The following is a 24,388-nucleotide window of genomic DNA, read 5'->3' on the forward strand; positions in this document are numbered from 1 at the left end:
TGGCTACTCCATTATGGGACTCGAAGCAGCTCTGGAATTTGTGGTCCACTAAATGATTTGACAAGTGGGACCTCATAGGTATATCAAAAATAGGCGACTTATGGATAAAGGGTGAGGTCAAGTCATTTTCGGCCCTGCAACAGGAATATGATCTTGCTCCTACAGAATATTTTAGATACTTGCAGGTCCGTCACGCGTTGCCATCCTTTCTCCAGAGGGGAGAACCCTGTCTCCTCACCCCTTGAGGATAGACTCCTTGATGGATACTGAACAACGAAGGCCATATCACTCACCTACAAAAAGTTAGTGAATCACACCGGAGATCCCCTCTTGAAATTGCGGGAAAAGTGGAAAAGGGATGGTTTAATACTTGCAGATGAAAACTGGGCAATAGCGGTGGCTTCACCACGGGAGGTGGCCATTGCAGTAAGGCTGAGGCTAGTGCAACTCAAGATCTTGCACAGAATCTACATCACGGGGCCCTGTATGGTGCTAATGGGAAGAGCAGCAGATGGTAAATGTAGAAGGAGATGTGGGAGTGAAGGCATGTTTCTCCTCATACTGTGGGAATGTACACTTGTGCAGAGGTATTGGAAGAAAATACACGAGGTGATGGGCGAGATGTTAATGCATGCAGTCCCTCTAGAGGCTAAGAGATGTCTCCTGAATGTGTGGGAACCCACGGATCTAATCCATGCACGCATCACCTGGGTTACGCTGGGGTTGACGATAGCGAAACGTAACATAGCTCAGAAATGGGGGGCAGCACAGGCGCTTGTGGTCTCCGCCTGGAAGAGGGATATGGATTGTTCTGTGAAAAGTATGTATATGTAGCCAGGGGATGTTCCAAAAAACGGTCCCGCATTTGGAACGAGTATAGAGGGATCATTTGTATTCCACCACTAATGCCAGCTCAAGATGAATCACTGTCGATATGATCCACGTTACCAACTGTTACGAATTTGTGCACTATTATCTGAGATAGAACCATGTCATGATGAGAACCGAGTATGTACTGCAATATGCCTTGTGATGTTGATTCCAATTGTTGATAAAAAGAATTAAAAAAAAAAATTGTTTAGGAAAATACAATTTACTCTTCATCACCAAATTTGTTTGTAGAGCCCCAAGAGATACAGTGGAGCAGATCTGCCACAAAGTACAATAACACAAGCATTTGCAATGCAATTCGTCTCCCATTCGTGAAAGTTGGAGTTAATGGTGTTGTAAATGACTATGTCTTTTGTTTATGGAGTGTATGTATGTATGTAGTGTGAAGTTTAAATATATGGATTGGATTGAACTTGTTAGTTGTGGAATTGTGTGGGGTGGAATAGTGTGTGTGTGAGTGTATTTGTGTAGTGGAATTATGTGGATAGTAATTATGTGGTATTAAATTAGCTGGATTTATGTAGAATGGGATTGAGTGTTATGGAGTGTAAATATGTGTATTGGTATGTTGTCTTGTGGTGTGGTATGTAGTGAAATTTAATTATGTGGTGAGCTGTTGAATTGTGTGACATGATGTTGAATTTTGAGGTGTGGATTGGATGCATTTGTTGTGTAAGAGTGTTGATTTGAATTATGTGGTTTGGTGTTTAATTATGTGGTGCAGAATGGAAATGTGTGGAGCTTAATTGCGTGGCGTGGAACTGTGTGGTATTTTGGGTGAAATTATGCTGATGGGAATTATGTGGCATGGTGTGGAGTGTATTTGTATGGATGGTTGCTATGTGGCATAGTGGTTTTATGTGGGATGTATTTATCTGGTATTTAGTAGAGTGTAATTAGGTGGCAATGATTAATGTGCACGTATGTGCAAAGGCTATATTGAATGTACTTTATTATCCTTTATGAATAATGGTAAAAACAGCTGCAGGAGGACTGTCAAAATGATATGTGTTTGCAGGGCCTGTTTTAGCCTTACTAAGTTGTTGGATGCAAAGTTATCAGACGGAAACCGCCAGAACATTTCCAAAAAATAAATAAACACAGATCCTGGAGATGCTGCCAGAAAGAGTACTTAAATGAGGGGTTTCAGGTGATATTACAATTTGGATGCAGCACTTTAAACCATCCCCTGCCCATGACGTGGAAAAGAAATAACTTTTTAAACATAATTTAGGTGGCGAATGCAGATTTAATGAATAAAAGCTTCAGGAGCATTTCAAATGTTTAAAAATGCAAACTCTAAACTTTTTTCTTGAAATAGGATTAGAACTCAGACATGCAAAGTGCACAGTAATCTAAATAGAAAGTATTGATCTGCTAGTGTGCTGGGTTTATGACACTGCACTGGTGACATTACATGTGAAGTCTAATGGCTCACTGTAGGAGGGTGGAGTAGCAGACGCAGCCATAAATCGCGGCAGGGAGCTCATTTATGAAAAAGAGCCACCTAGCGAAGCAAAGAGGCCCAGCTCAGCAGGTGCTCATGTGAGAAAATAAATAGCTGTTGTGTGAAAGTGTGGCACAGCAGAAAAAATACAGAGGAGCAGGACAGCATGCCAGGTCCGTCATGTGGGGGAAGTGCAGGAGCAGAGAGGCACACTGGAGAGAGAGCCATAAAAGTGTGGAAATATGGATTTTTCTGATCAGTTATGTCCCCTATCTTGGACCCCAACGGTTTCATGTATGAATCACAAGTACATGTATGTTCCCTCCAGTTCCAGTTATGAAGACGCAAACACATGTGCGTCCACCGTCAACATGTCCTCTTTCAGATCCGCCATGAATAGGCTGGATATTCCATTCCTAAGTATGAAAGGCCACCGGCTTTATATGGTTCACCTATGCCATTTTACAGTCCAGGCAAGTAGGCCCTGATTCTGTCATCAAGCTTTTCTTGCCTTCTGCCTCTGAAAGCTCCAGTCTGAGCCTGCATCTGTGACCATGAACTTTGTCTCATTCCCTGCGCGGCTCACGATGCCTGACATCAGCCTGTTGCCTGCCAAAAACTGTATTTCACCTTCGAAATTATCTGCTCCGCTCCCTGCCCATTGCATTCCTGTCTAGTAGTTTAAGTAAACATTCTTCCAGTTACCGAGCAAAGGCCCGGCTTCTCTGTCTTTATGCAAGTAATTCATAGCCTTATTATTATGGAAGACTTCTGCCCTTGCATCTAGTGTAGACACTTAGACGCTTGTACACGCACTAACAGTCCGTATAGTCAGTATAGAATAAGATTCTACTCTAAGAGACCTCTCTTTTGGATAACATAGTTCTTTAAACATAGGATGTTAGATATGATTTGGGATTAGGTTGACTTGACCCTCCAGACATCTGTCGCCACATGTAGAGCTAAATGTCAAGTCCCCTTCACCCCCTAGTTGCACGTCAATCACACGTCATGCTGCTGTGCGCGCATTTCTGCCAAGTATTTCTGCTGACATTGCGAAATTCTTTCATGGAACCACCCTATTATGACATCACACCTGATGACGTTCTTTAGTTACACCCAGTTACGCCTACTTTTGCTACGTATGTATGTTTTATCTTCACTATCAATTGTTACGCCTCCTGCATTTGCTTCACTGTAATGCCTACTGTATAAAAGTGATTACTTATCAATAAAGTACGTACTCCACTTCCTGAACCTCCGTGGTGATGGAACTTGGGGTCAACGATTCGAGTCGTCCATTGGAATAAAGCCCATTCCGAACCTCTAATACCACGGATTCTGCCTCTTATTTTACTGAGCTATTTTTATTATGTTTCTGTATCAAATTAAGTCCCGGTAATTAAATTATTTACCACATGAATGGCGCCCGAACAGGGACACTTTCTCATCTCACGCGCCGGCGGTGCGTTGCAGGCCCGGTCTCCTGCCACAGCTGGACGGACAACAACGCGTACCAGCAGGATTTCCTGTATCTCCCTCCGGTCAAGCGGGGGCGACTAGGGCTGCGATCAACACCCAGACGAGGCGGTGAGAAGTGCGAAGTATCCCGACCAGAGCCTAGCTGAGAGAGCAAGATCCGAGGTATACAGAGGCCCACCAAGTTCCGAGGTTTCCGATGTTCCGAAGTTTTCGAGTCGAGTCCAGTCCAGTCCAGTCCAGTTCAGCTCCGTTCCGAGGCCTTCCGTTCCGAGCTACCCGGTGAGTACCATTACTGGGGAGGCGTTCTGACGTGCACATAGCCTGTGCCGGTCAAGACGGGTTTGGGTACACAAATCCGGTCTGCACTGTTTTAGCAGTGTATCTGTACTGTTTAGCAGTATATCTAGTATATCAAGTATATAAAGTCCGAATATTTCAGTTAATACCGAGTATTATGTCTAGTGATTAAGGTTTCCTTAGATCGTCATTATCATTGTTGCTCATTTAAATGTTAAATGTTAAATGTGTTAATACGTCCTGCATATTGTGGTATGAATGACTGTTCATTATTGTGTTTATTGTATTAAGTTTGTTCAAAATCAAGTATCAGATCAGTTCTAAATATGCCGCACTTTTCGAAATTAAGACAGTTCACAACTAGAAAAGGGGTACTCGAAGAAGCTGTTCCTATTCCTCCTAGGGACACTCCAGGGTACTTCATGTATCATAAACACGGCTTAGACGCTATATTATTTCTTGATTTATGGGTAGACTACACCAAGGAATTACCAGAAAGTCAGAGGTGGCCCGCAGCGGGGACCTGGGATGCAGAGTGCATCATGAAAGTAGAGGAAGAGTTATGGAAAAGGAAAGCCAGACAGTCACAGAAAGACGCCGTTGAGTTATGGCGCAAAGAATCTCATAGACGTACAGAAAAAGCACTCCGACAGGAGGAGAAAAATAAGGAGAATTCAAATAAAGTCCGAGAAAATCTATTAATTGAAGAAGGTACACGAGTGAAATCAGAACAAGTAGACAGACAAAGAAATGCCCTTATGAATGGTATGTATCCCCTTCTGGCCGAAGGATTACCTAAGGCTACTCCGGAGATACCAAAAGACTTGCCACCCCCATTGTTTCCAATAAAAGTACATCCTAAGGGGCATCCTAGAACAGCAGAAGATGTTTTTCTTTCCTCATATTTAGATGACGCAGCCCCCGAGTATGCTAACCCCGCCCCACATAGACCGTCTGCCGGGGAGGTTCAACGCCAAGATCCTGTATCTGTATCTCTACAACAACCTGTATCTCTACAACAACAAATCCTGACACAAGTTCCGGCAAGCACATCTGTTTCCACATCTGTTCCTACAGCTACTTCTACAGCTGTGTCCACACCTATAGTTGCTGTATCGCGTTCAACGAATCCTTTCACGCCCGATACCCCAGACGGGGCTACCGGAGGTGCTACCAACACTTTTTCTACGCCACCCAGAATAAATAAACTTACTTTTCAAGAGTCAGCACATCCACGTACCCCCAAACTCATAAATTCCCGCACGCTTAAGGAACTTCTTGTAGATTGTAGATATGACCCTGTGCCCGGCAAAGAGGACGAAATGATCCTGGCATCATTACGTATCAGACGAGCTGCGGTGTATTTAGGGAAGCTACCAGGAATGACTATGCATCTAGATAATATATATCATTTTGTCCAAACAGGGCGAGATTCTGAATGTATTAACAGAGCTATGGAATACCAGAAAGTGGAGATACAGGGGGAACTGTTACGTTTTCCTCATAAATTGTGTGATCAGAAATCAAGACCGACCGGGGGTAGATCCGGAAACAATGGAAACTCTTACCAGATGGAGCCAGAATATATCAGAAGGGAGACATGATAGGCAAAAATGTATAATAGCCATGTGCCGAAAGATCCGTAAAGAAATAGAACGCCTACACGAAGAGAGATTAGCGGTAGACCAGTTTGAACAAAACGAGGAGGAGGAAGGATCAGGACTGCCCACAGGACAGTCAGAAACCATAGCCTATGTAGGTAGAGGAAGATCTTGTAATAGTACTAGATGTTTTACTGACCCGATACGTCCGATATGTCCAGATAATAACAGGAATTTCCAAACACCTATAATAAATATAAGGTCCCCCGAGCATTCGTTCCAAGCCGCTGACAAATTACTCCGAGAACGAAGGGGTTACCATTTACTCGATTCTATGGATGAACAAGAATTAGCCAGGTCAGCCGTTCATTGGGTTTACAGTCCCGGAAAATATGGTGATGATACAGTAGCACACACATTTCTGAACCTCACCCCAGATGAACAGCGTTTAGCTGGGATTTATATGATTCAACAACTTCTTATACTATATAAAAGCCAACATTCCGATCCTGGTCCCTTACCTGATATATTGACTGAACTACTCACGAATAGATGGAGAGGTTCAGGTACTAAGTTAATTAGAGAAATACTAGAATCAAGAAAGCAGTACATTCTTTTTGTATGCCCAGAACATGTCTCACTGCCCATTAAGGAAAGAACGACGTATTACATGGACAGACAGAATCCCTTACGAGAAGTACACCCAATAAAGGGCGAGGACAATCAGTTTAAACGTGTATTTGTATATACGCCCATATCGAAAATAGAATTGTTAGAAATGAAGAAAGTGGTACCCAGTCATGACAAAGACCCAGCGGGTTTTCACCGTGAAATTAAAGACATGTTACTCATGGGAGAGTATACCTATCCCGACATTATGACCATATTAAAGGTATTAATGCCTGCTGGCATTTATGAAAAACTTAAGGAAAAAGAGTGGGAGGTGGGAGACCAAAAGATAGACTGGACAGCATTAGAAGCAGAAGAAAAGGCCCGAACTGCAGGAGCAGGGCTTGGGGATAAAACTAAAGCACTACCAGGTTTAATAGTACAGGTACTGCCACGTTTATTAACTACGAAAAAGGAAGACTGGGGTGCAATCTCAGCCTGTAAACAAAAGCAAGATGAAGACACTAGTGATTTCTATGCCCGATTTGAAAAATGTTTTGGTATAAATAGTGGCATAAAAGCAAGTAGCGAATCATACCCACATCTGTTTGTGACAAAATTAGTTGAGAATTCCTTGCCCCAAGTGAAGAATAGAGTATTAAAATTCGAGAGAACCTGGCAAGGTAACACCCCATCACAAATGTTACAAATGTTACAGTATCATCACAATAGAATTAGAGAGGAACAAGAACATGAACAAAGACGCATGAAAGACACAAAAATGAAAATGCTAGTCTCCCAGACAGTTCCAGCTGAAGGTCATAAAAAGGGTACGACACAGTCCGGTGATTCAGCAGGACCTGTAAAAGGGACATGCAACTATTGTAAACAACCAGGTCATTACATACACGATTGCCCAGTCCTGAAGCGTAATATCGCCACAGGTAAAACACAGGAAAGACCACGGCCGCCCAGACAGGATCAGAATGAACAAGGAGCCCCGCAGCATGCACAGTCCATGCCAGCTCCACAACAGTCTATACAGTTTGTGCCAGCTGCACCAGCGCTGCCGGTTGCTGCCACACAAACCACGACACGACAACTGTACCAGACCGCACAGTATGACTATCCTGATTATCAACGATACGCATGAACCAGCCTAGAGAGGGAAGTTGACTTACCCCTTATCGAGGTCCCTGTAGACCAAGAAGGACCTTATGTACATAGTGAATTATTAGGCCAAGATAGAAAATTTTTACTTGATACAGGGGCAAGTCGAACAACAATAAAACACAGTGAAGTTCCAGGGGCACCCCTCTCAGGCTCACAGAATATTTCCCTTGGTTTTTCAGGAAAACCTATTGTTAATGAAGTATCACAGCCTCTTCCACTTACGATAGGACCCTTGACCAGAACTACAGATTTATTGCTTACTAAATCATGTCCAGAAAACTTGTTAGGTATAAAAACACTGAAAGCTCTAGGAGCTATAATATGTTGTTCTCCGGAAGGAGTAAGATTGTTTTTACGTGATTTCAAAGGTCACTATGTGTCTCGAGACATGGATCCCCGACTGCAGACTTTACCTACACATTTATGGGCACAAGGCCCTACTGATGTTGGTTGCATGAATATTACACCATATCGAGTTACACTAAAGGCAGGAGTGGTACTACCACGAATGCGACAATACAAGTTACCACCAGATGCTGTAGTGGCTTTACTACAAATCATTGACGAGCTCATTGCCCAAGGAGTGGTTGTGGAAACAGACTCCAATGTATGTAATTCCCCGATAATTCCGATTCTTAAACTAACAGATCCAAAGGCCCCGCCAGTATATCGATTGGTTATTGATCTGCGCGAATTGAACAAATGCATTGTGCCACAATTCCCTGTGGTCCCAGATATCTCGTCATTACTGACAGCTATTGATTCCGAAGCAACATTCTTTACTGTAATTGATCTCAAGAATGCCTTTTTCAGCGTCCCTATAGATCCGGAAAGCCAATACTTGTTCGGATTTAGTTTAAATGGACGTAGCTTTAAATTCACACGCGCACCTCAAGGATTTACAGAAAGCCCCAGCATCTATAGCCAAGCACTGAAACGAGAACTCGACAGTATCCACATGCCAGTAAACACTGCCCTGCTTCAATATGTCGATGATCTGCTGATCACTGCTAGAAGCGAACCTGAATGTGAGAAAGCATCACTGACAGTTTTACAATTTCTAGCCGAAAAGGGGCACAAGGTGTCCCCTTCCAAGCTGCAATTCTGTGTCCAGCGAGTTGTTTATCTTGGACACTCGCTGTCCAAGGAGGGAAGGCAGCTTACACCCGACCGCATTCAGTTAATAGCTAACATGCCAATACCCAAGACACAAAAGGAGGTGCGGGCTTTCATAGGCCTCACTTCATATTGTAGGCAGTGGATCCCTCAGTATGCATTTCTAGCAAAACCACTCATTCAATTGACAACACAGGAGGCAGCCACATCGACTGTTCTCCCTTGGACTCAGGAACATGCACAAGCTTTTGAAAGCCTAAAGAAAGCCTTATGCCAAGCACCTGTTTTAGCAACACCATGTTACAATAAACAGTTTACACTCTTTGTTACAGAGCGCGAAGGTACTGCCTTGTCAGTACTCACACAGGAACAAGCAGGATCACACAAACCATGTGCTTCTTTTTCTAGTACATTAGATCCCGTAGCTCAGGCTTTGCCTGCATGCCTAAAATCAGTGGCAGCAACAGCTTTAGCAATCAGACAAAGCGATGCCATAGTGTTAGGACATCCATTGACAGTTCAAGTACCACATGCAGTAGAGGTTCTTGTAAATAGAACGCAAACACAACACTTGACTATAGCACGACTTACAGGGTACGAACTTACATTGTTCCAGCCACATATAGAAATCAGACGCTGTAACACATTGAATCCGGCCACACTTTTGCCAGTAATCGGAACAGACCCACTAGCCCATGACTGTATTGAAGTTATTACTATAACGACGAAACCCAGACAAGACTTAACCGATGTCCCATTGTCAGATCCAGACCTGACATTGTATGTAGATGGTTCATGTATGAGAACAAATACAGGAGAGTTAGTGGCTGCTTACGCAGTCACAACAGACACTGAAATCATTGAAACAAATTGCATAAATACCTTGTCAGCTCAAGCCGCAGAGCTCGTCGCTCTGACACAAGCCTGCATTCAAGCCACAAATAAAAAAGTCAACATATACACTGATTCACGTTATGCATTCGGAGTTGTACATGACTTCGGCGTGCTGTGGCGAGAGAGAGGTTATTTAACTTCTCACGGTGCCCACATTCAGCACGGACCCCTCATTCATGCCTTATTAGATGCAATACATCTACCCACTGCAATATCAATTATGAAATGTAAAGCTCATACGAAAGTTACTGATATCATTTCTCAAGGCAATGATCTAGCTGACAGAACAGCTAAACAGACTGCTCAAACTCAAACATCCGACATGACAAAGACAATAGTCCCGACGCCAACACATTGTATGACGGTTAAAGATCCCGCTCTTGACGTAATTGACATACAGACACATGCTACACCAGACGAAATAAGGAAATGGACTGAATTAGGGGGGATCCAAACGGATCAAGGATGGATGACGAAGGAAAAATCTGTGTGGTTCCTTCCTGATTCAATGGTCCAAGTCATTATTAACACTGTACATAGTCCAGCGCATCTAGGAGAAAAAGCTATGCTAGACAGCATTCAACACATTTGGTTCAACAAACATTTACGAGCAGCAGCTAAACAAAAGGTTCGTACCTGTATGATCTGTTGTCAGTTTAACCCAGGAAAAAGCATTCCCGTAGAACAGGGTGGATTTCAGCCTCCTGATCACCCTTTTGAAGTCCTCCAGATGGATTATATCCAGATGGAACGATGTCGAGGATTCAAATATGTTCTCGTAGTTGTCTGTGCTCTTTCCCGTTGGACAGAGGCATACCCGGTTTCAGATTACACTGCCCCGACTACTGCCAAACAGTTGGTTCGAGAATTCTTCCCACGATACGGTTTACCACGTGTTGTCTACTCAGATAACGGCCAGCCGTTTTCATCCGAACTAATGAAACACGTTTCACTTTTGTTAGGCTATCAGTGGAAATTCCACTGTGTCCGACACCCGGAGGCAGCAGGTCTCGTGGAAAGACATAATCAGACCCTGAAAATTAGATTGTCCAAAATATGCAGGGAGAAAGGTGTCGACTGGGTAGTAGCGTTACCAGTTGCACTCTTTTACATGAGAATGGTAGCACACTCTCGAACAGGGCTATCCCCGTATGAGGTGATCTTTGGCAGACCACCAAATATGTGGGGGACGCCTATACCACGCAAAATAACTGATATTGACTGTAATCTGCTGACAGATTACTTGGCTTCCTTGATGTCTGCACTACAATCTTGTCGTTCACAGGTAGCTGCAGCTTTTCCCGACAACACTGAGGTGAAACCCCAGGACGTAATTCCAGGAGATCTGGTCTTAGTGAGGAACTTTGATCGGAAGTCTCAGCTGGATCCTAGGTGGAGGTCGCCTCAGCTCGTATTGCTTACCACAATGACAGCCGTGAAGATCGAAGGCAGGAAAGGCTGGGTACATTCAAGTCATATCAAGAAATTTCATGGACTACCATCGGATGTAAATACCACACCTCGTGTGTTTTCACCCATTGACTCAAAACTTCCTTTGGTTGAATCAAGTAATCACGAACAATACAAACTAAAACTCAGGTCCAACCAGTCAGGCAATTTGATTGTTTAAGTCCTCTCCAAGGTGAAGCGGTTGAATTTGTCTCTGACATGTATCCCTTAGACCTGAATAGAGAAAAAACCCGAAAAATGTTGAAACGACATGCGTACTGTAAATCACTGCGTAGTCATTGCACAGTGACGTTATTAATTTTGTTTTTCTTAAGTCTTTTAATAATTACTGCAAGTATATTGTTGCACATATATTATCCTATTTCTAGACATGTTTATAATGTTACTGCTGAACATTCTTTTAGTGAATTACCTCCGCATGAGTTGTCCTATAGATTTGCGCTGCGCAATAACACGTTTATTAGTATGTTACATCATTCCCATCAGGTTAGCAATGCTACAAATTGTTGGATATGTGGCCGACTCCCTCCCTATCAGAATTATAAAGGAATTCTACCTCTCTTTCCATACCCGTTCACACACAACGGCTCCTGTGGAGCATGGTTTAGTTTAATAAATTCCCTAGATTCGAATTCTGCAGTTTATCAAGACAACGGGGTATGGGGAAATTTGAACTTAGTTTTACTTAAAGTCTGCTACCCTAACAAGGAGGGACTTCCCAAAAGAACAGGAACTGATCTAGAAAATGAAGTGTATGGATTAGGTAATTTTACACTTAATCTTATGATTCTAAATGTCGAATCCGAAGCTACTCCAATTTTGCCCGCTATGTCGATATTCCCAGTAAAAGGTGAATTATGTGTAAGAAAGAATGGTTCCATACATATGGGCCATAGTAGATGCACCACTGTAATAGAATTTAGTGATCAAGGCAAGTCTACATTTAGAGCTTCCCGCCATTCCTATTTCATATGTGGTCAGACGGCATATGTACGTTTGCCTCTAGATTGGGATGGTACCTGCCACATCGGATTCCTTTTGCCACCTGTTTTCCTAGCTCCTCCTGATTATCACAGAAATACTCATTTAGTACACAATAGAGAAAGGAGAGATCTCCCAATAGTCGATTACACTGAAACAGCATGGGAAAAATACACAGATTTCAATAAAGGTCTTTTTACCTATATAGGTACCGTTACTAATAGTAAGCTGATACGTAGATTAACTAGAACCCTTGAAGCAGTAGTGAACGAAACTATTTCCGCCTTAGGCAATTTAACAGAAGAGCAGTCTGCTATGCGGATTGTTGTGCTTCAAAATCGTCTTGTCCTTGACGTCATCCTGGCCGATAGGGGCGGAGCTTGTAGGGTCATCGGATCAAGTTGTTGCATTTTCATACCAGAAAATTCGCCATCTGTGTATAAAGCCATAACTCGCCTTCATAAGATTGTAAGCCAGATACACCAGAATCCAGGCACCTGGACTTGGTCCGGTTGGTTTTGGAGTGTACTATCTACCTTTGGATGGAAGGTCCTATCCTTCCTAGGTATTGGCTTTCTCATACTATTCAGTTGCTGTCTATGTCTACAATGTGGACCAGCGATCTGTGGTCTGTGTGCCACATCGTGTATTCCACCACCAGGATTTCATTCATCCCAGAAGAAAAAAGAAGAACAAATGATGTTATATGAACAGAGCAACGGATTGATGAAGATTGATATCTCTTAACGGGCAAGTAGGGGACAAGGAGGGAATGTGGAAATATGGATTTTTCTGATCAGTTATGTCCCCTATCTTGGACCCCAACGGTTTCATGTATGAATCACAAGTACATGTATGTTCCCTCCAGTTCCAGTTATGAAGACGCAAACACATGTGCGTCCACCGTCAACATGTCCTCTTTCAGATCCGCCATGAATAGGCTGGATATTCCATTCCTAAGTATGAAAGGCCACCGGCTTTATATGGTTCACTTATGCCATTTTACAGTCCAGGCAAGTAGGCCCTGATTCTGTCATCAAGCTTTTCTTGCCTTCTGCCTCTGAAAGCTCCAGTCTGAGCCTGCATCTGTGACCATGAACTTTGTCTCATTCCCTGCGCGGCTCACGATGCCTGACATCAGCCTGTTGCCTGCCAAAAACTGTATTTCACCTTCGAAATTATCTGCTCCGCTCCCTGCCCAATGCATTCCTGTCTAGTAGTTTAAGTAAACATTCTTCCAGTTACCGAGCAAAGGCCCGGCTTCTCTGTCTTTATGCAAGTAATTCATAGCCTTATTATTATGGAAGACTTCTGCCCTCGCATCTAGTGTAGACACTTAGACGCTTGTACACGCACTAACAGTCAGTATAGTCAGTATAGAATAAGATTCTACTCTAAGAGACCTCTCTTTTGGATAACATAGTTCTTTAAACATAGGATGTTAGATATGATTTGGGATTAGGTTGACTTGACCCTCCAGACATCTGTCGCCACATGTAGAGCTAAATGTCAAGTCCCCTTCACCCCCTAGTTGCACGTCAATCACACGTCATGCTGCTGTGCGCGCATTTCTGCCAAGTATTTCTGCTGACATTGCGAAATTCTTTCATGGAACCACCCTATTATGACATCACACCTGATGACGTTCTTTAGTTACACCCAGTTACGCCTACTTTTGCTACGTATGTATGTTTTATCTTCACTATCAATTGTTACGCCTCCTGCATTTGCTTCACTGTAATGCCTACTGTATAAAAGTGATTACTTATCAATAAAGTACGTACTCCACTTCCTGAACCTCCGTGGTGATGGAACTTGGGGTCAACGATTCGAATCGTCCATTGGAATAAAGCCCATTCCGAACCTCTAATACCACGGATTCTGCCTCTTATTTTACTGAGCTATTTTTATTATGTTTCTGTATCAAATTAAGTCCCGGTAATTAAATTATTTACCACAAAAGCACAGATGTGGAGGGGAAGAGCAACAGTAGGGAGACCTCTGAAACAGCCCTGCCGCTGCGCATCGGGGTTAAACTAACGCCAATTAAGTCATTTTCCCCTCATTCCAGCACAAAAATGAGAAACATTGAGCAATAAATCTTACAGGCTATAAATAAATGAATAGTGCGTTAAACACAAAACATGTACAACAAAAAGCACCCTTAAATGGCGCCTGAAAATAAAGTGACCGTTGCGTTTCAAAATCGGAATGTTTTTATTTATGTAGCTAAAAGAAAGCACTGCTTTGTTATTTTGCACAAGCACAGTGGCACACAATAATGGGCGCAGAATGCAAATAAACAGCGTGCTGCGTGGTGAAATTTTGAAGAGTGCTTCACGTTTGCAGTTAACCTCGAGGCAAACGCTTTCGAGGAATACGAACTGCTGCAGTGCTGGGGCCAAGGTGCCCTCTGTTAGCCTAGGTTGGGGGCACACACGAGTGCACCATTAAAGACCCCGGCAGTGGGGTAGCAGGGGGGGCTGCGAGGATCTGCAGCATTCAGCTGAAGTGCTCCCTGGAGTCAAAGTGCAGCAGCAGTAACCTGGAAAGTGTGAGGAAGAGCAGCTGCTTGCGCAGGCACACAAGGTTTTTCATGCAGCATGAGCCGGGAGAGACGCCCGAGCCAATGGAAATAAGGGGCGGGCTTGAAGCCCTCTTCTGAAGTCCTCCTTAGCCCTTCGATGCTCATGACTGAATGGTTCCGTCGTGAGGCCAGGGGCACGAAATCACTCTGCTGCAGACAGCAGAGGGATTTCGATTGCACCCCTGTGACCTTGGGAGCTGGGGAAGAGCTTCCCCAGCTCCCGAGGCCCCCTCCCTGGTTTCTGTGCCATGAAGATCAGCGCGCACGTCGCGCTGTCATCATTGCACCAAAACCCAAACTGAAATGAGCCTTTAGGCTCATTTCAGTTTCACTTTCACTTTCTACGCGCTCAGGGGGCTATCTCAGTCCCCCCGGGCACGTAGAAAGACGGGAGAGGTATCACTGGAAAGGGGAGAATCTCCCCTTTCCAATGGTACCCCTCCCCAGTGGATCCCTACGTGAACCCAAAATCCTCCTTTCCAATGGCAGGCCACCATTTAGCATAAACGGTGACCCCAGCCAATGGAAATAAGGGGCGGGGCTTCAAGCTCTCTTCTGAAAGTCCCCCTTAACCCCTTCGATGCTCATGACTGAATGGTTCCGTCATGAGCATCGGCGCACCTGTGCTCATGACGGAACCATTCCGTCATGAGGTCAGGGGCACGAAATCACTCTGCTGCAGACAGCAGAGGGATTTCTATTTCACTCCTGTGACCTTGGGAGCTTCCCCAGCTCCCGAGGCCCCCTCCCTGGTTTCTGTGACATGAAGATCAGCGCACGTCGCGCTGTCGTCATTGCACAAATACCGAAACTTTCTATGCGCTCAGGGGGCTATCTCAGCCCCCCGGGCACGTAGAAAGACGGGAGAGGTATCATTGGAAAGGGGAGAATCTCCCCTTTCCGATGGTACCCCTCCCCAGTGGATCCCTGGTTGTCGCAGGTACTTGTGCCTCCCACACAAATGAGGCACTGTTTTTATTGGGAGACCCGGGGGAAATGCTGGGTGGTAGGAAATTTGTCAGCCCGGTGATGCCACAACTTTCCCACACAAAAATGTGTGAAAATTTTGATTTTTTTCAGCTAAAATTGTGGTTTGCAGGGGATTCTGGGTAAGGAAACGTTGGGGGATCCACGCAAGCCATACCTCCCTGGAATCCCCTGGGTGTCTAGTTTTCAGAAACATGTGGGTTTGGTAGGTTTCCCTAGGTGCCGGCAGAGCTAGGGTTCAAAAACTACAGCTAGGCACTTTGCCAAAAAAGGGTCATTTTTCACTTTGAAATTGTGGTGTGTCCACGTTGCGTTTTGCACCGTTTCCTGTCGCGGGCACTAGGCCTACCCACACAAGTGAGGTACCATTTTTCTCGGAAGACTTTGAGGGATGCGGGGTGGGTGGATATTTGTGGATCCACGCAAATTCCAGAACTTTCCACGGGTAATTTTTCATTGTGAAAATGTGGGGTGTTCACGTTGCGTTTTGAGCCGTTTCCTGTCGTGGGCACTATGCCTGCCTACACAAGTGAGGTACCATTTTTATCGGGAGACTTGGGGTAATTCAGATTTGTAAAGCAACTGTTATTACCTATTGACTTTCAATGCATTTCTGCCTTCCAAATGAAAGACAATGTGTAAAACAGAAGTCATTTTGAAAAATGACCGATAATTCTCATGCTAGTATGAGTGGTTCCAATTTCGGAAATGTGCAAAGATCTACTGTTTCTAAACTCTATATTTGGTTCCCATTTCAGAAATACATAGGTGTCTTTCATACCAATTTTTCCATGTATACATTTTCCCAGAGTAATTGGTATATACCCGCTACATAATAAAAAACCATTGCAAGTCGCTGCTCAGTTTTTGGCTCTGGGTTCGTCAGGTTCTATATATCCCCACAACCAGTTAGGTCCTGCGGATGTAACGGTATATTGGTTTCAAAGAGCTGTCATAATTAGAAGAAGTTACAGGTGAAAACGTTGTCACAAAAGGCTGTTTTTTTCAACTAATTTTCTATTTTTCCTATATTTAACTGTTAGTTTCTATGAAGGATCTACACCACAGCTTTCCAAACTTTTCATGTTTGTGACACACCTTTTTGACAATCTTCTTTTAGCGACACGATAACGCCAATGGTGCATTTCCAAGCAAATTTGAGAAAGCAGGAAGGATAATAAAGCAATTTTGAATCTGTTCTAACAACGACAGTGACTGGCAAAGCTGAGTGTAAGCAAGGTTAGGTTTGTGCATGAAACAAGAATATAATCATGCACACATTGACACATGCCCCAGTGATTTACGGCACAAAAAGGGCGGGTGCACGCACTGCCAACCCTTTCAACCATGCACAAAGTCCACCTGCTGCCTTGCTGAATATGAGTTATACAAAAATCCGTTCAGAAAGGGGGAATTGTGAGTGGTAAAACAATCATGCGACTTATCAGCCCGTCGCTGCGCATTGAACTCAGGTGGGACCGCTTTCCTCAGCGCAGCGCGCCAAAAGGTAACAGAAAATAAGACGAGTCAAATGTTTTTCCATTCAGCGCTTAGAGGTCAAATTAAATGCATAAAAGAGATAAGGACAAAAACATGTATGTCATAGAAATTGTAAATATCAAAATGTATGCAGTCCAATACATTGTTGACTATTTCAATAGCACTTCATTGGTCCTTCTGAAAATAAAGGCGCATGTAGCCCATAATTGACTGGACGGGTCGGGTAGTTTAAAGGTTTTTCTTTGGCCTCTCATGTGAGAACTGGTGGCACACAGGAACATTGCAGATCATTGTGCACCTAGATAAGTAGATGCTGGCTGTGTCTGTGCAGACATGCCTGGACATGCGCTGCTGTATTTTTATAGGGCAAACTCACCTCAAAGGTATTCAATATGCTCGCTAAAAACAAGCACAAGAAAGGATCAAGCTGCGGCCAATGCAACTGTAAGCAAGAACGGCCTTTGGCAGGGGTGGACATGAAAACTGACCTTGGGCATAGCACAGAAAAACATGGGTGTCAAGGCTCTGCTGTGTGAGCCAAGCAGGGCATGAGTGGAGGGGTACACCCACACTGGCCTTTGATGTCTGCCAGTTTATCGACTCAAGCACGTCTTGCACATTATGCACATCATGCACAGACAGACAAATGGTGACACCTTTCCTCTCATCTTTATCCTCCTTAATTCGAAGTTAAACGTGCCCTTTAAATTGCAAATAGCAGCTGATTCTAAAAAAAAAAAAACTCGCATACAAAGGCCAATACATTAACGCTTTTGGCATAAAATTAATATGGCGCCAATCTCGGAGGTGTAGTTTGTTTCCCCTGGTGCTAGGTTACTTAACTAGTATGGCGCCAATCTCGGAGATACTAGTTAAGTAACCCAGCACCAGGGGATACAAACTACACCTCTAAGATTGGAGCCATATTAAGTGTATGCCATCAGCGTTTTTAAATGTCGAAATCTCACTTACCGAGTGCCTGGGATGGTGGTAGAGGCGGCTCTGTGGCCACTGCGTCACAACAAGACCGCACGCTCAGGGCAGAGCTGTGAGCAGCGCCGCAGCACTCCCGGAGGGTGGGGGGGGTCAATACTTCCACTGGCCTCTTGCTTGTTAAATCCAGGCCCGCGTCAGTCCACCGCTGAGACTTGGACAATGCCCCACTGAGCCTCGGTATAGCGGAATTGAGCTCCGAACCATGAGGCTCCGCTCCTGCTCCGCCTTGCACTCACACGTCCTGACACAGGCTTTTGGCTCGCATTTCCCTAATATCGGCCCGCAGACGTCCTCGCGCGCGACACCAACACATGGGGCGCGACACGGTACCGGGTCGCGCGACACGGTACCGGACACGCGTGTCGCGCGACACGGTACCGGACACGCGTGTCGCGCGACACGGTACCGGACACGCGTGTCGCGCGACACGGTACCGGACACGCGTGTCGCGCGACACGGTACCGGACACGCGTGTCGCGCGACACGGTACCGGACACGCGTGTCGCGCGACACGGTACCGGACACGCGTGTCGCGCGACACGGTACCGGACACGCGTGTCGCGCGACACGGTACCGGACACGCGTGTCGCGCGACACGGTACCGTGTCGCGCAGCACATTTTGGAAAGCTGTGATCTACACAAATGACCCCTTGCTGAATTCACAATTTTGTCTACTTTTCAAAAATGAATAGCTTTCCAGGATCCATTATTGCTTTCATACCTATTTCTACCATTAACTGGAAGGAGGTTGAAAGCACAAAAAAAAGCAAAAATAGGCTATGTCCCAGAAAAATGCCAAAACTGTTGCTTTTCTGACAAAAGTCTGTCATTCCCCAAAAGCTGGGAAAATGGGGATTTCAGCCCCACAAACCCTTTTTTGATACCATTTGCAGGGGAAAAACACAGACGCTTTCATTTGTAGCACTTTTTTCCATTCCCCCCCCCCCCCCCCCCCCCAAAAAAATAGCTGTATTTTGGCTAATTTCTGGGACCCCTCCAGGGAAATCCACAAACCCGGGGTACCTTTTAGAATCCCCATGATGTTGGAAGAAAAGGACGCAAATTTGGCGTGGATACTTTATGCGGTCAAAAAGTTACAGGGGCCCAAGCGCGAACTACCCCAAATAGCCAAAAAAAGGCTTAGCACAGTGGGGGGGGGAAAGGCGAAGGGGTTAACAATAAATCTCGCTGAGCGAGCAGCGCATGCGCTGCCACGCTAGGCGAGACCTAAAAACTGCCCTCACCTACAACTTGTGGCATGCTTCATCATTGGGCCTTCTAACGACATCCTGTGCAGATCAACACTTGGGAAGGAACAAACGAGAGAGGTGAGGAGACAATACAAATAAATAATATCAATGATCAACAAAAAACAGTTATAAAATATAGAGTTGATATTCCTGACCCAGTTTTAATCCAATTTCTGCTCTATATTTTTGTTGGTCCTTGATATTATTTGTTTGTATTGTCTTCCTCTCCCTTTGCTCTATCACAGGCTTTGGTCTGCGCAGGGATGCCGTAAGCAGGCCCAAAGATGGAGCATGCCACAATTTGTGGGTGAGGTCAGTTTTTACAGTTTGGCGCCATACTCTACTTATGTTGTATACTTCCCCATTCTCCTTCATCTTTTTGTGTGTTTAGATGACTGGAGCTCTCTGCTGGTCTGAAAGCCTTTGCAAAATGTTTTAAATGGTGACAGATGCCTTCACTGTCAGCAGCACTTCCGTGGGGGTACCAAATGTTAGAGACCAGAGCCTCAAAATTATCCAGACGTGTTCAGGGTTTTCCAATAATTGGGGTATCTGCATGACTGAACTGCTTGACTTACATAACTTGATCTAATGATTATTCAGAACTGCAGTGCATATCTCCAGTATCTCTGGAAGCATAACAGCTATGAAGATGGTTGTTGCAGTTCTGTAATCAAGGTGCCTGGAAGTAGCCAGCAGAACACAACAGAAATAAGTCATGAAGAGGAAAGGCCTCTATGACCCTGTAGGCTAGTGAGGATGGCTTACACGGGAAACGTAAGAGTAGTTGGCAGAAGAGAGATGGTGCAGGCTCACCACCTACGTCGATAGCAAAGCATTTGTGCAGCTTCATGAACATAAGCAACAATATTGAGCTACTTAGGTGACTCTGCACTGTTGGACTGTAAGGCCCTTGCAGCTCGGTTTCTTGAGATGACCTTTGCAGAAATCGTAGTCACGTGGAACTCTTGCATGATTTACTGGCTTTCAGAGGTGGGCTCCTCTTCACACTTGACAGTTCAGGGCCCTTAGCAGAAGTGAACATTTATATTTTTCTTGCTCACTCAGAAGTAAACCATTTGCATGACATCATTTTGAGGCAAATCTACATGACTGTCAAACATAACTTGTTAAAAGGTGAAGCATCTGCCATGAGATTGCATATAGTTGTGTCCACTAGATGCAAAACCTATTGCAGACCAGAAAAATGCGCAGGGCAAGCTGATGCAGCTTTACAAAGATACTCAAAGGACCTCTGTCCCCACAAGTATACATAACCAATATGTAATATAACGTATTGTTCTGCAAGGCTGGATACTAATGAAAATAGCTGTTTCCAGAAACTCAAAGCTGAGTATGCATTTGAAAATATATCTGTGATGCACCTGATAAGAGAGAGAATCCTAACTGCAAGCAGTGTGTACATTCTGTTAATGTTACAAAAATATTTTTTGCTGAGATGTTGAATTTTCAGTAGGCTCTGTTGAGAATAATGTTTCGATCCCTGTTTTTCACTGTCTGAAGAGAAGAGAAATTATTAATTGACCAAGCATAAGCTGCATAACTTAACTTTAATTGCATTGTACACACCATATTTTCAGTTTTGTCAACCTTAAAAAAGCATTTGCTGCTTCATTCCATTTAATTCAAGTGGTCCTACCTTTGGTGTAAGATGTCAAATAGTGCTCTTAACTATAGGCAGTAGATTGAGACACACTAGCCTATGGACTAAAAGATAAAATGAGGCTCTGGCCTATGTGGTAAATTATGGACTGTCCATTTCAACTTATAAGTGGGAAATGTTGTAAGGTGCCTCTGGAGTAGGTCCTGGAATGAAGAATTGGCAGAAAGGTTAAGAGCAGGAATAATTTGCAGATCTATAAGGTGAGATTTTGAAAGTGATGCTGATTTATTGGTTAAAAGTTCAAACCACTGCCAACTTGTATGTTGAACTATAAAATGAGTTGTTACCACATAGGTTACTGTAGAGAACAATGCGCCCAGTGATTTGCCCAGCACATGATGTTTAAGCTGGCTATTTTTTCTCTTTATGGCTCGGTCCTTTTGCTTCTTTGTACTTTGTCCTGTGTTGATTGTGGAATGTTTTGGGTTCAAAATAACCAGTTTTTCCTTTACAAGGGATCCTGTCTGACCATGGATGAAGTGGACACCCGCTTCACTCACCTCCTTCAGCCTATCCGTGATCTGACCAAGAATTGGGAGGTTGATGTTGCAGCACAGCTGGGGGAGTATCTGGAGGAGGTAAGGTTGAGCCAATTTACAGAGAGTTATTTATTTCATGTATTTGTTGTATGTTTGTGTGTGTGTATGTATGTATGTATGTGTATGTGTATATGTGTGTGTATATATATAATATTGAATGAAGTTCGAGATGCCATGAACAAAGTCAAAATCTAATTATGTACATTTGTTAAAGGGGCTTTTTTTCTGGATTATGATCTCAACCTTTTATTATGTGAAGTTGGTTATATGTGCCACAGGTGCAGCATCATACAATACAAAAAATGCTATAGGAAAAATAATTTGCTAAATATAGTTAAGAAATTTGGTGAGTTGGTATTAACAGAATCTGACCAATTGATTGGAATAGACCACAGAAGCAAATAAAGGAAGACAGTTGCAGAGGCATGCTCTGTAGACAACTATATATAATATATAACCTTTATTCAAATACAAATAGTTTTATACCAAATAAATAGAAATGTCAGTATATGTACATAAGCATGAAGGCTCAGTTTTATAACCCAGACTAAAGAATGCCACACAGTTGTCATAGTCCAGCCACAAACAAATGCACTAAATAATGACGTTCCATTTGCTTAGGGAGAGTGTCTAAAGTGTGCTCTACTTTCAAATGAAAATGGCACTTAAAAATGCTCTCAGAGCAATGGAGAATAGATTTTGACATTTTGGTCTTGTTTGTCATCGGTACGTGAGACCTCAGGACTTTTAAGTCGAAACCCAAAAATGGCTGACCGCTGTTACGCTATATAGAAACGTAAAAGGAGGCAAACCAAGGAAATAAACATGACAGAAGTAAGCCAAAACATGTATATTTCAATAACACGTAAGTTATAGTTGTCTGCACATAGAATAAATATAATATATTAAATATAAATACATATATTAAATATTGAATAAACCAAACATCTCACTAACAATCACACAAGTAAAAGTCAAAGAATGATACAGCAATATTAGTCCTATTCGGTGAACCAATTACCAATAATGAACCAATACAAATGGTCTATTCACCTATATTCCAGAAACATTTGTCACAAGAATTATAGGAAGGTTGGTGGCCATATCCAGGGCTAAAACTAAATAAACGAAAGACAAGTCTCTGCATAATATTGTCCATCCGAGAGCCCAACCCGTGCCCATAGACGGATAATGTATACCATTTGGCAACATACAACTCCAAAAGTATAGTCTGAAGGCAACATTTTCAGGGCAGCTGGGCAAATGTATGATGAGAAACCATAAATAACCTGCAAACAAATATGAAAAAATATGGCATTTACTGCCACATAACAAAATGCGTAGTGATAATCATATGGGAAGGTGGCAAACTTACCAAATTAGCCAGAAACAGTGCAGTATATTGCTATGGTGAACATAAGCACCTACAGGCAATCACCAAAACAAGTCTGTTGAAGTAAGAGACAGTTAAATAGGTTCGCACATCAGGAAAAGAATGCCGGGCGCAAGGCATCATCTTGAAGTACGTAAATTGCATTGTCATAAATCTCCACTTTGTAAAATAAACAAAAGAATAAAATGTGTGACAGCTTGTGGTGATCGTTCATCACAGGGACATGGGGACAAATGATTTATCGAGTATACTTCAGCTGGGTACCCTATCATTAGGGGAAAGAAATTCAGTCTCATCCTTGTCAATAAATAGCGACGCATGTTATTGGAGACAAAGTAGAGATAAGAATCATGTCTCGTAGCCACTCATGGTAGGTTAAGACTGTAGTTTTGCATAGGTTTCGTTGCCGTCTATCGTGTTCGCAATTAGTGAGGAAAGCTTCTCTTAGCTTAGATTTAGAAAAAGACAAGCAGTTGGAGAGTGAATTGTACACCCTGGGAGGGAAGAGGTGGCTGGCAACCGGCTTGGAACCCTCTCCTGGCGACCAGCCTGTCCACCGTGCTTTGCAGCAGGCTTTATCATATTTCAGTCTAGACGGACGATTTATTGCTCAGCTGTACCTAGAGCCTGCAGAGAACACTTTGCTTGCTGCTTATATTTTGATGCAGAAGATCTGTATTGGTGCTGGGCCGCCCCCTGTGCTCTTTTAGCGCTTTCCACTTCCGTAAACGCGAGAAATTCTGCTCGAGTCTTTGCCATCTTTACTGGGGTGTCCCGGCGAGAGGACGGAAATTATTCTGTGTTACTTTTGTACCCCTGAATGAAGGACAGCGCCGTTTTGGGGCGCTCATGGCTAATGCTACCCATGATTTGTGGTTTAGATTTACTTATTGCACTTGATCGTAGCGCGAAGTGGTCTGGCCTGTAGGAGGCCATTTTGAATCATGGAAGACTTCCTAAAGTAATATGGTGTGTAGTAAAGGTCACTGCTCTTATCTTTGTTTTGATAAGATTCCTTAGCTTTCTATTTGACTGAAATGCTTTGAGTATTAAAATCATGTTTTGATGTCTGTACATCACCTTTCCTGATGGATTCTGATTAACATTTGATTTTATGACGTCTAGTTGTGTATTCGCTCTAAGAGTTCTCCATCATGGCGGTTTCGACCTATCCTCTTTACTACTTGTCTGCTCATTATTCGCCTGATTGACCTTTTCTTCTAGTCCACCCCCCTCTCCCTGTGGTCTTCCACACCCCTCCCTTCGTACACTTCCACCGATACTCAGGTCGTTTTTGTCTGTCTTTCACTTTAACTGCTTTGTTTCCACCTGAAATAAAATTTTTACAAAATAAGTACTTCTCCCCTTTGCTGGTCTGCCTTACTCTTTCTGCATTCCTTACCACTGTTTACCATTCCTCCTCTACCTTTCATTCCCTATAATACGTGTGTCTTGGCCATGCTAAGCGCTAATAACTCATATTATTGTGT

General features: G+C 43.6%; 1 protein-coding gene across 1 annotated transcript in view; it reads left to right on the forward strand.

The window, feature by feature from the left end:
* The window catches only part of NCAPH2 (non-SMC condensin II complex subunit H2), a 326,298-nt gene that overhangs the window by 29,560 nt on the left and 272,350 nt on the right, over window positions 1–24,388 (forward strand). Inside the window, exon 2 of the mRNA XM_085653753.1 lies at window positions 21,422–21,544. Coding sequence (XP_085509879.1) covers window positions 21,437–21,544 — 108 coding nt within the window. The 5' untranslated portion in view covers window positions 21,422–21,436. The remainder of the gene's footprint in view (window positions 1–21,421; window positions 21,545–24,388) is intronic.

This window comes from Triturus cristatus, chromosome 4_1, assembly GCF_964204655.1.
Source record: "Triturus cristatus chromosome 4_1, aTriCri1.1, whole genome shotgun sequence".
Lineage (NCBI taxonomy): Eukaryota > Metazoa > Chordata > Amphibia > Caudata > Salamandridae > Triturus > Triturus cristatus.